The sequence below is a fragment of the Schistocerca americana genome, chromosome X (genome assembly GCF_021461395.2).
Source record: "Schistocerca americana isolate TAMUIC-IGC-003095 chromosome X, iqSchAmer2.1, whole genome shotgun sequence".
Classification (NCBI taxonomy): Eukaryota; Metazoa; Arthropoda; class Insecta; order Orthoptera; family Acrididae; genus Schistocerca; species Schistocerca americana.
Genome location: NC_060130.1, coordinates 640993315 through 641010385, shown reverse-complemented (window position 1 = coordinate 641010385; position 17071 = coordinate 640993315). Strand labels below are relative to the sequence as shown.

General features: G+C 39.4%; 1 protein-coding gene across 1 annotated transcript in view; it reads right to left on the bottom strand.

Moving 5' to 3' along the window:
• Positions 1-5741: 5741 nt before the first annotated feature.
• The window catches only part of LOC124555572 (COMM domain-containing protein 5-like), a 90049-nt gene continuing 78719 nt past the window's right edge, over positions 5742-17071 (bottom strand). Inside the window, exons 3-4 of the mRNA XM_047129534.1 lie at positions 6443-6586; positions 5742-6357 (exon numbers count right to left, since the gene is read on the bottom strand). Of these exons, the coding sequence (XP_046985490.1) occupies positions 6177-6357; positions 6443-6586 (325 nt within the window). The 3' untranslated portion in view covers positions 5742-6176. The remainder of the gene's footprint in view (positions 6358-6442; positions 6587-17071) is intronic.

Genomic DNA, 17071 nt, shown 5'->3' with positions numbered 1-17071 from the left:
AACTATGATGTAAATCTTTGACACTGAGATAGTTTTTGCTGCTGTTTTTGACAATGAAAGCAAAACAGAAGAGCAAAATAAGCATGTAGGTGCCTGAATTTTTATGTGATCGTGAAATGCATCGAGGCAGTGCACTTTAAACTGCATTGTAGATTCTTTAGTATTATTGCAAAACTTTGCACATATGTTGGCTGATGGCCTGATGCCTTTTGCTGGCTCCTAATACTTGAGGAGGAAATTTAAAATCAGAGCATTAATTACTGACAATCACCATAAAGCTGTTCACACACACACACACAACAGCAGAGGATACTAGTGCCAAATCTGAGAGGACGCAAGCTCCCTTTGATACTTTGCAAAAAGACCAACAACTAGCTGAATATGAGCAAACACCAGTGAATGCTTATCAAACACAATGAAATGTTTTCTCGTGCTCGGCCACTGTTTTTACCTCACTACGGTGGAAACCAGGCTCAGGTGAGGAAGACATTAGTGCTCTCTGCCATTCTTTTGTATTATTTGGTGTCCGTTTCATGAGCTTCTGCAAACATTGAGATTATGCATTCGCTAGTAAATTGTTTCTTGCTGTGAAAGCAGCTAAGCACTAAAGGGAAAACAACGTTAAAGACAGGGTTTGTTTCACTTACAAAATGCAGAAGTGTAGAAGAAGAGATTAGAAGTGAATTATGAATCAAACATAACAATGTTGTTTGCTCGCATCCACCTCCCATTTGCACATGAGAGAACATAGCCTGCACTCATTTCTGTTTGCTTAGAGTTAACCAAACTTAAAATATCCTTGTAGTGGAGACAACATTTCCAGAATGTAAGGACTGAAATGTAATGTAGAACAGTCTCTGGAATGCATGCTAAATTATATGATGACCCAGTAATCAAAGTACTTAAATTAGTCCAAGAAAGCTTGAAAATAATGAGTTCTGTTAGCAAATACTCAATGACAGAATTTTTTTCATAAAGCCAACATTACTGAGCTACCAAAGAGATTAATGAAATACAAATATATATTTTACATTTTTCTGAGAGACTTATTGTTACAGGAAATGTCAAATTCCTAGATATGGATCCAGAAAAGTTGCACAAGAAACTCCTGTGCGGTTCTCATGTTGAAGAGAAATCATTTGTGTACAGTAGGGAACAACAGCTTATGCACACAGCAGTTCCTCTGACACTGTTTCTTCAGCAGTATGAGAGGGATCTAGTGAGAAGGCTAAACTGCCATCACCTGAACTGAATGTGAGTACACCAAGAAGAACATACACTGCAGCTAGTCATCTTATGGCAGAAACCATCATAACATCACAAAAGTGTAAAGCATTTCCAAACCTGAAAGAAGTCATAGAAATGCCTGCGAGAAAAATTAAAAGAAAACTCTGTATGGTGTTTGATGATGATGACACTCCAAGGAAGCAAAAACGGCAACAGAAAATTTATACAATGAACAGATATTTAAAAAACAAATCTTCCTGTATGTTAAAAATTAAGGATAGATTACTGCATTGTAGAAGCTCAAATAATATTGCCCACATGTTCAGCAGCTTCTGTTTCCTTTCTCATTACTCCGGGGCACTGACAAATCTAATCCAGGAGCAAAAAATGTCAGTGGTTACTGGTTGAGAAAAATCTCTAACAGTATTTTAGAAATCTCCAGTAGCATATAAAGTTTGTGTGTGTGTGTGTGTGTGTGTGTGTGTGTGTGTGTGTGTGTGTGTGTCTACTGCTGACAAAGGCCTTAATGGCATCTCCACTATATGGTAAGTAGCAACTTTCCTTCTCTCATATTGTTTGATAGTTCTCAGACGCACAGGTTCAGCATAATGCACAGAAAAATGTTCGATTATGACACCGCAGTTAGTGAAAATAGCACCGTTCAAGGAAATACCAAGTACACCTACAGAGAACTGGTATCCATAGAGGCATCTGAACTTCGTCCAAACCTGCGAAGAAGGCATATGATGTCCAATGGTTGAAATGTCCTGTCCTCACCATTCTTGCTTCCGTCATTTTATTAAGTGGTGGACCCAGCCACGGGGCCGTTTAAAGGCAATGAGGGTCTCAATTTATGGATGCCACTTATCACACTGGAGAGCCCACTATGATCTGTAATGGCCTCAGCAATTTCCAAGTTCCAGCAAGGTACTACCTTCTGAGGGGGGATCTCTAAGAATATGGGATCACTACGTCAGCTGTCAATAGAATGGCTGCTGTCGCATTCTGGACAGCCTCATCAAAGTCTCCATTTAGTGGGGAGCTCAGAACAACAGTGGAGGTGAAAGCCTCCCAGTCAGCATTGTGGAGAGCCCATCTAGACATGTGCGTGGGGGAGTGACAATGAGGGAGGGACAGGAAGATTGGGAAGTGGTTGCTACTACACAGGTCATCATGCACCCTCAAGTGGATGGATGGAAGAAGACGAAGGCTACAAATGGAAAGATCAATGGCCTAATAAGTTCCATGTGCCACTGTAAAGTGTGTGGAGGCTCCAGTATTCAAGAGACAGAGGTCGAGATTTGCCAATAAGTTCTCAATATCTTTACCAGGCCAGTGATCATGGTTCCACCACACAAAGGTTATGGGCATTGAAGTTGACCAAGATTAGGAAATGTGGGGGAAAGAGAAACCAATGCAGACAGTACATTCTGAGGTACTCCACCATCAGGATGGAGACAAACATTACAGGTGGTAAAATCCTGAAATGCCCTTACCCAAACAGCCACAGCCTTCAAAGTTGTATCAAGAGGCACAAGTTTGCTATATACACAGTTCAAAAATGTGCAAACGCTACCTGATGCCATATCGTAATTGGCACAATTCTTAAAATGTCCCCGGTAGCCATGGAGGGCAGTGGTTCATGTTGATGGAAACCAAGTTTCCAGAAGGGTAATGTAGAATGCGGGGGAGGAGCTTACGAAATGCCATAGCTCAGCCAAGTGGTGGAAAAAACCACGACAATTCCACTGGAGAATCATGCTATCAGTATACTATGAGGGTGTAAAGGGCAGGTTATGTACCAGTGTCACATGTCACCACTGGTTCAAAGGTGATGTTATGAACACAAACAGGACCTGAGAAAAGATGTGTGGTGAGATCTGGAGTCTCAGGACCACCAGGATCACTGCCATGGACACAGAACCAGAACATGAGGGATTCAGTGGCGTGGGGGCCACTGGAATTTCCTTTATCTTGCAAGACTTCTTGTTGTCTTTCTCTTCTTTAGGGAGGCTGGGTGACTGGGAGGGCTTCCCTGAATTAGTTTCGGGGACTGAAGAAGACTTAAGCCCTACAACCAGCAGCCCTGGTTGGTGGGGGGCTATTGTTACAAAAGTGGGTGTGGTGGAAGCAGCAGGAGGAGAGCCCCCAACCATCAGGGGGCAGGCATGGTCTAGCAGCCCTGAGGGCTTGCTGTAGGATGCATAATGGAAGGGAGTATTGTTGGCAGAGAGAGATGTCGTCATACCTGTAGCATATGATGCTGTCTTGTTCTTGGCTTCTTGGTATGTTAGTCTGTCCTGAGTCTTATATTTTTCTCTCCCTGAAAGACAGTGCAGTCTGGTGAGCAGGGAGAATGTTGCTCCCAAATTTTGATGCAGATGGGAGAGGAGCACAAGAAATATTTGCGTGCACAGACGTCAGCGATGCCTACAGACTGGGCTAGCGTCACAATGTGAAGATATGTGCCCAAATTTCATACATTTGAAGCATTGCATGAGGGGGTGGGAGGGGAGAGACATACAGTTTCACCTTACTTCAGTATACCATCACATCACCTTGACCTTTTCATGCAACGAATCACCCTCAAAGGCCAAAATGGAGGACGCTGTAGCAACCAATAGCCCTTTGGCTGCCTAGAACAGACAAGGAGCACACCCTGTTGCTCAAAGTTGGCACTTAACTCATCATCAGAATGCAAAAGTTCACAATGGAAAACGATGCCTTGAACCATGGTTTAGACTACTATGAGGAGTGGCGGTCACCAGAATACTCCCCAGCTTGTCACAAGCAAGCAATGCCAGTGACTGGGCAGGGGATGCTGTTTTAATCAAAACTGACCCACTCTTCATTTCAGAGATCACTGAAACTTCACTAAACTTGTTCCCTATAGTCTCTACAAAGAATAAAGTCTTTATGGCCAAAATAATCCCCATTTGTCCTTGTACAAACCAGATATTGGGGCAGTATCTCTCTGCTTGTCCCTTGGCATAGCCATGGTAAGAAATGTTTTGGGGTCATACATCTCTGTGTTGAATGAGTTCTTTCCTTCTGAAGAGACTGGTGGGGCCATGTAACCAAAGGTGGGAGAAAGCTTCATCCGCCTCATATTCAAGTCATCTGTCATTGTGCCACCCACTCCGAACACGGGTTCTCCCCATGGGCACCACCCAGACTCAGCATTGGCTATCCAGCCACTACTCAGTTTATCAGAGTCCCCGTGGCCCAGTATGGGCACATACTCCTTGCCATACATGGGGAAGTTTCAACTCAGGCACCAACAGTGCGATTGCTAACAACGGGGACCATGTATTTGTTACTGTAAAGGTGTTGGGAGTGCTGGAAGTCAAATGCAAAACCAGGGTTCTAAATCATGTACTAGGTCCAAGTGGGGTCTAGGCCAGAAAGATCGTCTGAGGTAAAAGCAGGGGGTGGGGTGGGGGTGGGGGGGGGGGTGGGGGGGGAAGCATAGTGGAAGTATAGGCTTGCAGCACAGAAAGGGAAGTAGAGATGCAAAGGCTGGGGACCCATGGTAGCCAAGCACGTACTCTCAAAAGACTTGTGACCTGCATGGAAGGTGCAATAACTGCATACATACTTTCACTGTTCATTTCATTTATGCACCTGGTATATTTTTATGCACTTGCTTACCCTTTTGTTTCACACATTGTGCTTTCCATATACATGGCATGTTGTTAATCTGTCTTATCATTTGAATCTTCCTTTTGTCCATTTCCCCTTCTCTCACATTTATTGTAACAAAATTTGAAAAATAAATTGTGATGTTTGGTACACTGCTCTAAGGTGATATGGAGCAAATTGTTTTTTAATGTGTCAAGCATTACAATGGTCCATGTTGTGTGTAATTTTGTATAATCTATAAAAATAGTATTCCCTTTTGTCCCGCAGTCCCATTTCCATTTTTTGTTTACCACACATATGTATGATGCCCATTCATTTTGGCTGTAATCTTTTTGTATTTTTACCATTTTTTATTTATACAGTGTTTTGTTTTTACTGCCTCTTTTTACCTTAAATTTGCCTTTTGAAGATGACTTACTCAAACATACGATAATTCTAGTACGTTTTGCTGGGTTCTATTTTAAAAATTGTTGAGTATTTATTCTTTTGTATCTTACTGTTTCTTCATACTTTCATTAGTCACTGGTAGTGACACTTCACTCATGTACTTACCCATCTGGAGATCATTTCTGTTAACTTCCTAGCTTGTAATGCACTTCCCACTCAATTTTACTCTGGAATGGTTAGGTCACACGACATAGAATTGTGTATGAAGAATTCCACCTTTCTTCTATGTTCATAGGTTTGCTTTGTATGTTTTAAAATTTTTTTGTTAATTATGATTCAGAAAATCTTTATTACTTATTCGCTTATGACTCTTGTAATCTTTTGACACTGTTCTCATGATGAGTTCGTCTCAAAACATGTCTAAATGTGAATTACTGAACACCAAGTGAAAATTTTTTTCTAGCAACCTAATAAACATTGTTAAATATTTTATGAAACATATTTATTACTTGCAGAAAAACAGTGCACATTGCTATGACACAAAAAACTTTTTAATAATGTTATTTGTTCACATAAATTTTCAATTTCTGCATCAACACTCTTGTCAGAACATTTATTTATGATAATATAAGCAATTAAAAGGTTAACACAATGTTCTGAAAAAATCTCCCCAAATTTTCATCTTTGTACTTCTGTTGACAAATTAATCCACAACAAACAGTGAGACTTGCATTCTGCACGAGTCCTCGCATAAAGTTGAATCTAAATGACATACCAGACTGTCCAAGAATCACACCACTCCCTAAGAGTTGCTCGCAATAACTACCTCTTTAAGAAAATCTCAATGTTCACAGGTAACTTTCAAAATGACATGAAATGGTTCTTTAAATATTTGAGAAAATATTTGCACATATTCATTGTCATGGAACTGACATTTTGAAAATTCTTTTCTTTTCCAGTAATGCCATTTCTTTTAAAACTGTTGCTACCACATATCTCAGATGATGGAATTTTGATACTGAAATTTCAAACTGCCTTTTCTCATTGTTAGACATTGAAATATCAAGGGTTACTGATGGCTCAAGCACACGTGATGAATAACTGAAACAACGAGATATACTGAATTAACATTAATGTGCTCCAAGTAACAATTAATTAACCTCATTTCTCATACTGTTAAACATACCATGATGCAATAGTTATGTTAATTCTCCAATCAACAGAGATCAGCTTTGGCAGTATGTTACATTTTGATGCAATGCCACTGAGAATGGCTGCTCTGGGTCCTGTTAAAACACTGGCCAAGTCTTGTGCAGATGCATTAGGAAATCTGCAAAAAAGGGGATTTGATTTTTTAGAACACATCAGATAAAACCAATGATACTGTGTTGATATTAAAATACCTGATTTAAGCTACCAAACTTTTCATACTGGTAAAATTGAAGTATGAATGTATGTTTGTTTTGCATTAAACAAAAACATTCATTATTACTTCCCCACATCCTAACTAATCTGAGTGGGTCATTTTCACAATTACTTATCATACTAAACATGCTGACAAATATATGATTTTCAATTGTTTCTCGGAGACCTGCTGAATCAGACAGTAGTGAAATACTTTTCTCAGAATTTACAATAATTATCATAACAACATAAACGGAAAGGACTACTCATGGCCAAGGTTTATGAACAAATCACTTCTTTCTACACAATTTACAAGAAACAGATAGAGAGATGAGAATCTGGTTTGAAACAGGGGGTAAATTTTGCAGCCTTAAACATATTTGACCACTTCTCTCATGAGCTAATAATGCTGATAAAGGTGTGTGTGTGTGTGTGTGTGTGTGTGTGTGTGTGTGTGTGTGTGTGTGTGTGTGTGTGTGTTGGGGGGGGGGGGGGGGGAAGGGGGGGGAGGGGCTCAGGTTAAGTGTAATATGTAAACACAAAACAGTCATATAAATGGACGGAGAGTTACTTTACAAAATGCTATTATTTTAACTAACGAGTTGTCACTGTCTACACCATAGCGAGACACCACAAACACAATCTGTGGAACATCAAAGTACCTGTATTTGAAGGAAAATTCCTCCTGGATGAAGGCAACAGCAAGTAAAGCAGTTCATCAAAGAAAATCTTTACAGATCTTCTCTAGTATGAAGGAACACTTTATCTGCTACAAGCATTGTTACTTTGAATTAAACTAGGTTCTAGGGCTCAGACCCAAGGAAATGTAGGTATAAACATTGTTTTAAGTCAGACACAGCTTTCTGTTACTTTACATCCAGTCCCATTATATATAAACAATATGAATGAAAGCAACAAAATTTATCTTAATCAGATATAATCACCTTTATCTTTTTTTATTTATTTAGTGGAATCTTAATTTTATATTTATGGTCATAACAAAGAGTGTGCATGCTTTTAGTTTTCCTGACGTATTAAGCTTTGTACAAATAGTTTAACTGTGTAATGCAGCACTCTAGTCCAAGCCACTGGAGACAGTGGTCATGTGATCGTTGTCATGGTTGTGAGCAAGCACGTGTGTGTGTGTGTGTGTGTGTGTGTGTGTGTGTGAGAGAGAGAGAGAGAGAGAGAGAGAGGAGAGAGAGAGATAGAGATATGATTATGATGATGCTGATGATGATATGAAGAAGAAGAAAACAACTCTGCCACAGCCAGTCCCAAGGTGGGGGCCTCATCTTGTAAATGATCAGGAAGGAGGAGAGGGAAGAGAAACAAAAACTCCTGTCAAACTTGTGTGAGATCCTCTGGGATTTCACCACCAAAAGCTCAATACAAACCAATAATCATGACAGAACAGAACAGTGGAAAGTATCCACTACCCTGGGACCCAGTCAATAAGACCGGGTAATAGACTTTATCATCAGATTCCAGAACATTAGGCATTTCATGACAAGAAGAATCAGAGCTTCTCAACAATCCTGAAGACTATTTTCCATGAGAACACTCAACATGAGCACACTACTGAAAACAGATAAATTGAAACAACTGGCAAACACCACGGATAAACTCAATATCAAAATTCTGGCAATACAGGAAACATGATTCTCAGATAAGAATATACAAGGGAAAATCAGTCATAACCATTTCAGAAAGAAATCTCAAACTCTTCAGAACAGTATTTGCAGGACACAAATTGACACTGGCCTCTATAATAGATTTTGCTTCAAAATCAGAAAAAAAATATCAACACTCATAATCCGATATGGAAACAGAGTGTATACACTAATGAATGCATATGCCCTACAAATAACTATAACAAGAAAAACACACAGATGATAAAGATTTCTGGGGAGATCTAAAAGAAACCACCAACAAAATCCCCACAAAGTACATGAAAGTATTACTAGGAGATTTTAATGATCAATTAGACAGGGAAAGAAAATTCAAAAGACACAATAGGAAAACACACTGTCCACAAGCAGACGGACAAGAATGAAGAGAACCTGATAAATTTCTGCAGATTTTGACCTCAAGATCTTGTCTACCCAATTCTAGAAACCACACAAGAAACTACGAACTTGGAAATCACCAACAATGCCCTATGAGAATTTCAGACAGACCACATAGTGGTATCCATGAAAAATACCAGAAAAATTATGAATGTAAGAACAAGGAAAGGATTTTTTAAATCCGATCATCACCTGCGCAAATTAAAGCCAAATTTATAGCCAACAAACAACTCATGAGAACCGACAGAACTTTCACAACAGAACCAGAGTACCTACCATTAAACAAGGAATAAATAACAGGAAACATTAAGAAAATTGACAGTAATGACTCAACAGAACTGTCAGAAAAATGAAGAAACTGATAAAATTGGGGCAACCACGGAGAAAATGGAAATATCAGTGGCAGAACAGGACATGTGGCACAGCTACACAAGACAGAATACAAGCCTGGAAAAAATTTAACATTCGTAGAGCATCTGAAAAATGGGAAGAATTCAACAGGATATGGAAGACCACTTCTAAAATAATCCGTAAAGGAAAAAGAGGTTATGGAAAGAACAGACTGAAAGAGATGAAAGAGGACTTCAACAAAAACAACACACACAATTGCTATAGAACATTTAGAGAAAATATGACAGGATATCAGCCACCAAGCTTATGCTTCAAAAGACAAGAGGGACACTGGAGACAAATCTGAAAAAGAACTTGAAATACTAGCACTATACTTCAACACATCTAAAATATGATAAACTGATGCACATTCTACAGTTTGAGAAGCCAGAACCTAACCTTGATTTCAAGCTGCCAACACACAAGGAGATCGTGAAAATAATAGAATCATTTAAAAAATAACAGAGCACCTGGAGAAGACGGACTGACTGTGGAAATTTGGAAATTCGACCACAAAAACATCACACCCAAAATATACAGACTCATAAAAAACATCTTGGAAACAGAAAAGGTACCAGAAGAAAGGAAGTCAGTGCTAATACATGGCCTCCACAAGAAAGGAAATAAAACAGACCCTTTTAATTACAGAGGAATTTCACTACTGCCTGTGACATACAACATTATCCAAAGCCCAGTTAAATCAACTAGAGCCTCAAATAGATACTGAGCGATATGGTGCAATGGTTAGCACACTGGACTTGCATTCGCTAGGATGACGGTTCAAACCACTGTCCAGCCATCCTGAGTTAGGTTTTCCATGATTTCCCTAAATAACTTCAGGCAAATGATGGGATGGTTCCTTTGAAAAGGCATGGCCGACTTCCTTCCCCATCCTTCTGTAATCCAATGGAACCGATGACCTCACTGTTTGGTCCCCTCCCTCAAATTAACCAACCAACCTCAAATAGATTGACAGGTAGGAGAACACCAAGGATGGTTCATAAAGGGAAGATCAAGCAGTGAACATATCTGGTGCTCGAGAACAGTATTAACAACAAGAAAGTCCAGGAACACCACAATGACATTTGTTGACTTCAAAAAGGCCTACAATGCCATAGACAGAGAAGCAAATTTCAACAATCTAGAAGAAATGAAGGTGGACAACAAGACCAGAAAACTAATCCCTGAAACATTAACAAACACAACATCCAAAGTGGGTTTATGGGAGAGATCTCTGAACCACTTGAAATCAAGACAGTGGTGAGGCAGTATGCTCTGTTTTGGAGAAAATAATCAAGACATGGAACACAGTAGTCAATGGGGTAAGCATGAGAAGACACAAGGACAGAACTGTCAACATAAAATGTCTAGCCTTTGCCAATGATGTAGCTCATAATAAATAACAGAAAAGAAGCCAAAGAAGCTCTAGAGACATGACATAAAATCTCAGCCAAAACAGGACTACAAATCTCATACGAAAAAAAGCAGTACATGGACACAAAATCAACACCCACTGGTAAAGCAAATAGAAAGTTTCAAATATCTGGGAGAGATTATTCAGAAAACAGGACTGAACTCAACACCCAATGAAGAACGTATCACAAAATTAAAAAAAGCATACGGACTTACACGGAACCATTACAACAAAAGAAGTATTACCATCAATGACACTATAGTACAGTAGTCTTACCACAAGCCTTGCATGCCTCAAGTAATCAAGGGCATAACTAAAATCAAGGAGATGTAAAAACAAGAGAGGAAAATACTGACAAAGATCTACAGTTTGATTCAGAAAGAGGGGATCTGAATAACGAGACTGACAAAAGAACTGTATAAATAGACAGACGATTACAAACATCAGGAAAAGTAGGGCAAAGTTCTACAGACACATACATAGGATGAATGAAAAATAGAGTGACCACAAGAATTTTTAACATAGTGACAACTCACAAAGTGGACACCAACTGGGTAAACGAAACCATGTAAGACCTCAAGAAACTGAACATCTCCACAGAAAACCTGACAGACGGAGAGAAAAAAAATCAGAAAACAAAAATTTCAGCAAACACCCCATGAGAAGAAAACAGGAAAAAAGTGGACAGAAGAGAGGGAGGACAAAAACAGTGAATATATGAGAGGTTTTTGGGGGGGGGGGGGGGGGGGGGGGGGAAGGGACAGAAAAAGTGAAATGAAAACTGATTGTCTTTTAGTGCTCTCCTTAAAGGGAAATTGATTATATGATAATAGTAATAATAATAATAATAATAATAATTCCCGTGGAGGCCCGGGAAAAGAATAGGCCTCCGGTATGTTCTGCCAGTCGTAAAAGGCGACGAAAAGAACAAACCACTAATAGGGCTAACCCCCCTTTTAGTGTGATTAGTTGGTTCAGGACAGAACTAAAGAAGCCTCGGACAAGCGCCGTCATGGTCGGGGACGACGCTTGAACCCTATGCCCGCCCACAATGGTAACAACACTGCTAGCCAACTGGAAAATGATTCAAATCCAAATAGAGGTGTTTTGCAAGATATGCTTCCTGCAACCACCCTAGAAGGAAAACAAAGACAGAGGATGAGATGGTCAGATGAAGTTAATCGACACCTCATGTTCTGTTATTACCAAGCAACAAACCTAGAAACCAACACAACTGGATACAGATCACAGGTATACACAACATTTATTACCATATACCCAGAATTAAAATTTTTAACGGAACAATGACTAGCTGATCAGATCCGTGTAATAATCAAAAATAACAGGATACCCCAGTCAGAATTAGAAAACATCAAACAACAAGTACAACAAATACTGGAACAAAATAATGTGCAATCAGAAGAAGAAGAAAATACAGTAATGGACTCAAACATCCCAGAGAAAACAAACAAAGAACAACATGCATCAATTAAACAGTCAGAGGAAAACGAAATCTTAAAACAGCCACCAGAAAAAGCACAAATAGAACACGAAGTGACACACATGTTAGATATAGAAGAAAAATTTCAGCTGACATATGTAGAATACAAAGACACAAATACAGACATTAGACCATTCTTGCATAGACCGCCAAATAACCCACAAGTCGAAACAACAATAAAAACTATCAACACAATCATACACAACAAAATAAATGAAAACACAACTATGGAAGAGTTACAACTACTGGTTTATATAGGAGCACTCACTACACTAAATATACACACTAGGCAGAGATCAGAACCAACCAACACACAGAAGAAACCCACAAAACCAGCATGGCAACACAGGCTACAGATCAGAATAGAAAAACTGAGAAAAGACATCGGACAGCTAACACAATTTATAAGACATGAAATGTCAGAAAAAAAAAAAAACGAAAAAGGTTCGGTAAAATCTCACAACAAGAAGTGATAGAGCAATTAGATGAAAAGAAACAGAAATTACAAGCATTGGCCAAATGACTTAGAAGATACAAAAAAAGTGAAAATAGAAGGAAACAAAACCAAACATTCAACACAAACCAAAAGAAATTTTACCAGACAATAGATAACACACACATTAAAATAGACACTCCACCAAACATAACAGACATGGAACACTTCTGGAGCAACATATGGTCAAACCCGGTACAACATAACAGGCATGACGGTGGATACAAGCAGAAACAGACACATACAAGATGATACCACAAATGCCTGAAGTGATAATTTTGCAACATGAAGTCACCCGAGCAATTAATTCTACTCACAATTGGAAAGCCCCTGGAAAAGATAAAATAGCAAATTTCTGGCTAAAGAAATTCACCTCAACACATTCACATCTAACTAAATTATTTAACAGTTACATTGCAGACCCATACACATTCCCTGATACACTTACACATGGAATAACTTATCTGAAACCTAAAGATCAAGCAGACACAGCAAACCCAGCTACATATCGCCCCATAACATGCCTACCAACAATATACAAAATATTAACTTCAGTCATTACACAGAAATTAATGACACATACAACACAGAACAAAATTATAAATGAAGAACAAAAAGGCTGCTGATAATAGATGCAGAGGTGACATGTTGTTGTTGTGGTCTTCAGTCCTGAGACTGGTTTCATGCAGCTCTCCCTGCTACTCTATCCTGTGCAAGCTTCTTCATCTCCCAGTACCTACTGCAACCTACATCCTTCTGAATCTGCTTAGTGTATTCATCTCTTGGTCTCCCTCTACGATTTTTACCCTCCACGCTGCCCTCCAATGCTAAATTTGTGATCCCTTGATGCCTCAAAACATGTCCTACCTACCGATCCCTTCTTCTAGTCAAGTTGTGCCACAAACTTCTCTTCTCCCCAATTCTATTCAATACCTCCTCATTAGTTACGTGATCTACCCACCTTATCTTCAGCATTCTTCTGTAGCACCACATTTCGAAAGCTTCTATTCTCTTCTTGTCCAAACTAGTTATCGTCCATGTTTCACTTCCATACATGGTTACACCCCATACAAATACTTTCAGAAACGACTTCCTGACGCTTAAATCTATACTCGATGTTAACAAATTTCTCTTCTTCAGAAACGCTTTCCTTCCCGTTGCCAGTCTACATTTTATATACTCTCTACTTTGACCATCATCAGTTATTTTGCTCCCCAAATAGCAAAACTCCTTTACTACTTTTAGTGTCTCATTTCCTAATCTAATTCCCTCAGCATCACCTGATTTAATTTGACTACATTCCATTATCCTCGTTTTGCTTTTGTTGATGTTCATCTTATATCCTCCTTTCAAGACACTGTCCATTCCGTTCAACTGCTCTTCCAAGTCCTTTGCTGTCTCTGACAGAATTACAATGTCATCAGCGAACCTCAACGTTTTTACTTCTTCTCCATGAATTTTAATACCTACTCCGAATTTTTCTTTTGTTTCCTTTACTGCTTGCTCAATATACAGATTGAATAACATTGGGGAGAGGCTACAACCCTGTCTCACTCCCCTCCCAACCACTGCTTCCCTTTCGTGTCCCTTGACTCTTATAACTGCCACCTGGTTTCTGTACAAATTGTAAATAGCCTTTCGCTACCTGTATTTTACCCCTGCCACCTTTAGAATTTGAAAGAGAGTATTCCAGTTAACATTGTCAAAAGCTTTCTCTAAGTCTACAAATGCTAGAAACGTAGGTTTGCCTTTTCTTAATCTCTCTTCTAAGATAAGTCGTAAGGTTAGTATTGCCTCACGTGTTCCAACATTTCTACGGAATCCAAACTGATCTTCCCCGAGGTCCGCTTCTACCAGTTTTTCCATTCGTCTGTAAAGAATTTTGCAGCTGTGACTTATTAAACTGATTGTTCGGTAATTTTCACATCTGTCAACACCTGCTTTCTTTGGGATTGGAATTATTATATTCTTCTTGAATTCTGAGGGTATTTCACCTGTCTCATACATCTTGCTCACCAGATGGTAGAGTTTTGTCATGAATGGCTCTCCCAAAGCCATCAGTAGTTCTAATGGAATGTTGTCTACTCCCGGGGCCTTGTTTCGACTCAGGTCTTTCAGTGCTCTGTCAAACTCTTCACGCAGTATCTTATCTCCCATTTCGTCTTCATCTACATCCTCTTCCATTTCCATAATATTGTCCTCAAGTACATCGCCCTTGTATAAACCCTCTATATACTCCTTCCACCTTTCTGCCTTCCCTTCTTTGCTTAGAACTGGGTTGCCATCTGAGCTCTTGATATTCATACAAGTGGTTCTCTTCTCTCCAAAGGTCTCTTTAATTTTCCTGTAGGCAGTATCTATCTTACCCCTAGTGAGACAAGCCTCTACATCCTTACATTTGTCCTCTAGCCATCCCTGCTTAGCCATTTTGCACTTCCTGTCGATATCACTTTTGAGACGTTTGTATCCCTTTTTGCCTGCCTCATTTACCGCATTTTTATATTTTCTCCTTTCATCAATTAAATTCAATATTTCTTCTGTTACTCAAGGATTTCTATTAGCCCTCGTCTTTTTACCTACTTGATCGTCTGCTGCCTTCACTACTTCATCCCTCAGAGCTGCCCATTCTTCTTCTACTGTATTTCTTTCCCCCATTCCTGTCAATTGTTCCCTTATGTTCTCCCTGAAACTCTCTACAACCTCTGGTTCTTTCAGCTTATCCAGGTCCCATCTCCTTAAATTCCCACCTTTTTTGCAGTTTCTTCAGTTTCAATCTGCAGTTCATAACCAATAGATTGTGGTCAGAATCCACATCTGCCCCTGGAAATGTCTTACAATTTAAAACCTGGTTCCTAAATCTCTGTCTTACCATTATATAATCTGATACCTTTTAGTATCTCCAGGATTCTTCCAGGTATACAACCTTCTTTTATGATTCTTGAACCAAGTGTTAGCTATGATTAAGTTATGCTCTGTGCAAAATTCTACAAGGCGGCTTCCTCTTTCATTTCTTCCCCCCAATCCATATTCACCTACTATGTTTCCTTCTCTCCCTTTTCCTACTGACGAATTCCAGTCAACCATGACTATTAAATTTTCATCTCCCTTCACTACCTGAATAATTTCTTTTATCTCATCATACATTTCATCAATTTCTTCATCATCTGCAGAGCTAGTTGGCATATAAACTTGTACTACTGTAGTAGGCATGGGCTTTGTGTCTATCTTGGCCACAATAATGCATTCACTACGCTGTTTGTAGTAGCTTACCCGCACTCCTATTTTTTTATTCATTATTAAACCTACTCCTGCATTACCCCTATTTGATTTTGTATTTATAACCCTGTAATCAACTGACCAAAAGTCTTGTTCCTCCTGCCACCGAACTTCACTAATTCCCACTATATCTAACTTTAACCTATCCATTTCCCTTTTTAAATTTTCTAACCTACCTGCCCGATTAAGGGATCTGACATTCCACGCTCCGATCCGTAGAATGCCAGTTTTCTTTCTCCTGATAACGACGTCCTCTTGAGTAGTCCCCGCCCGGAGATCCGAATGGGGGACTATTTTACCTCCGGAATATTTTACCCAAGAGGACGCCATCATCATTTAACCATACAGTAAAGCTGCATGCCCTCGGGAAAAATTACGACTGTAGTTTCCCCTTGCTTTCAGCCGTTCGCAGTACCAGAACAGCAAGGCCGTTTTGGTTATTGTTACAAGGCCAGATCGGTCAATCATCCAGACTGTTGCCCCTGCAACTACTGAAAAGGCTGCTGCCCCTCTTCAGGAAACACATGTTTGTCTGGCCTCTCAACAGATACCCCTCCGTTGTGGTTGCACCTACGGTACGGCCATCTGTATCGCTGAGGCACGCAAGCCTCCCCACCAACGGCAAGGTCCATGGCTCATGGGGGGGCAGAGGTGACATATCAAGCTAAAACTAAACAAAGGTCGCTACACTATGCATACATTGATTACCAAAAAGCTTTTGATAGTGTACCCCACTCATGGTTACTACAAATATTGGAAATATACAAAGTAGATCCTAAATTGATACAGTTCCTAAACATAGTAATGAAAAATTGGAAAACCACACTTGATATCCAAACAAATTCAAATAATATCACATCACAGCCAATACAGATTAAGTGTGGAATATACCAAGGAGACTCAGTAAGTCCTTTCTGGCTCTGCTTTGCTCTGAACCCACTATCCAACATGCTAAATAATACAAATTATGGATACAATATTACTGGAACATACCCACACAAAATCACACACCTGCTATACATGGATGATCTAGAACTACTGGCAGCAACAAATCAACAACTCAACCAATTACTAAAGATAACAGAAGTATTCAGCAATGATATAAATATGGCTTTTGGAACAGACAAATGTAAGAAAAATAGCATAGTCAAGGGAAAACACACTAAACAAGAAGATTACATATTGGATAACCACAGCGACTGCATAGAAGAGATGGAAAAAACAGATGCCTATAAATATCTAGGATACAGACAAAAAATAGGAATAGA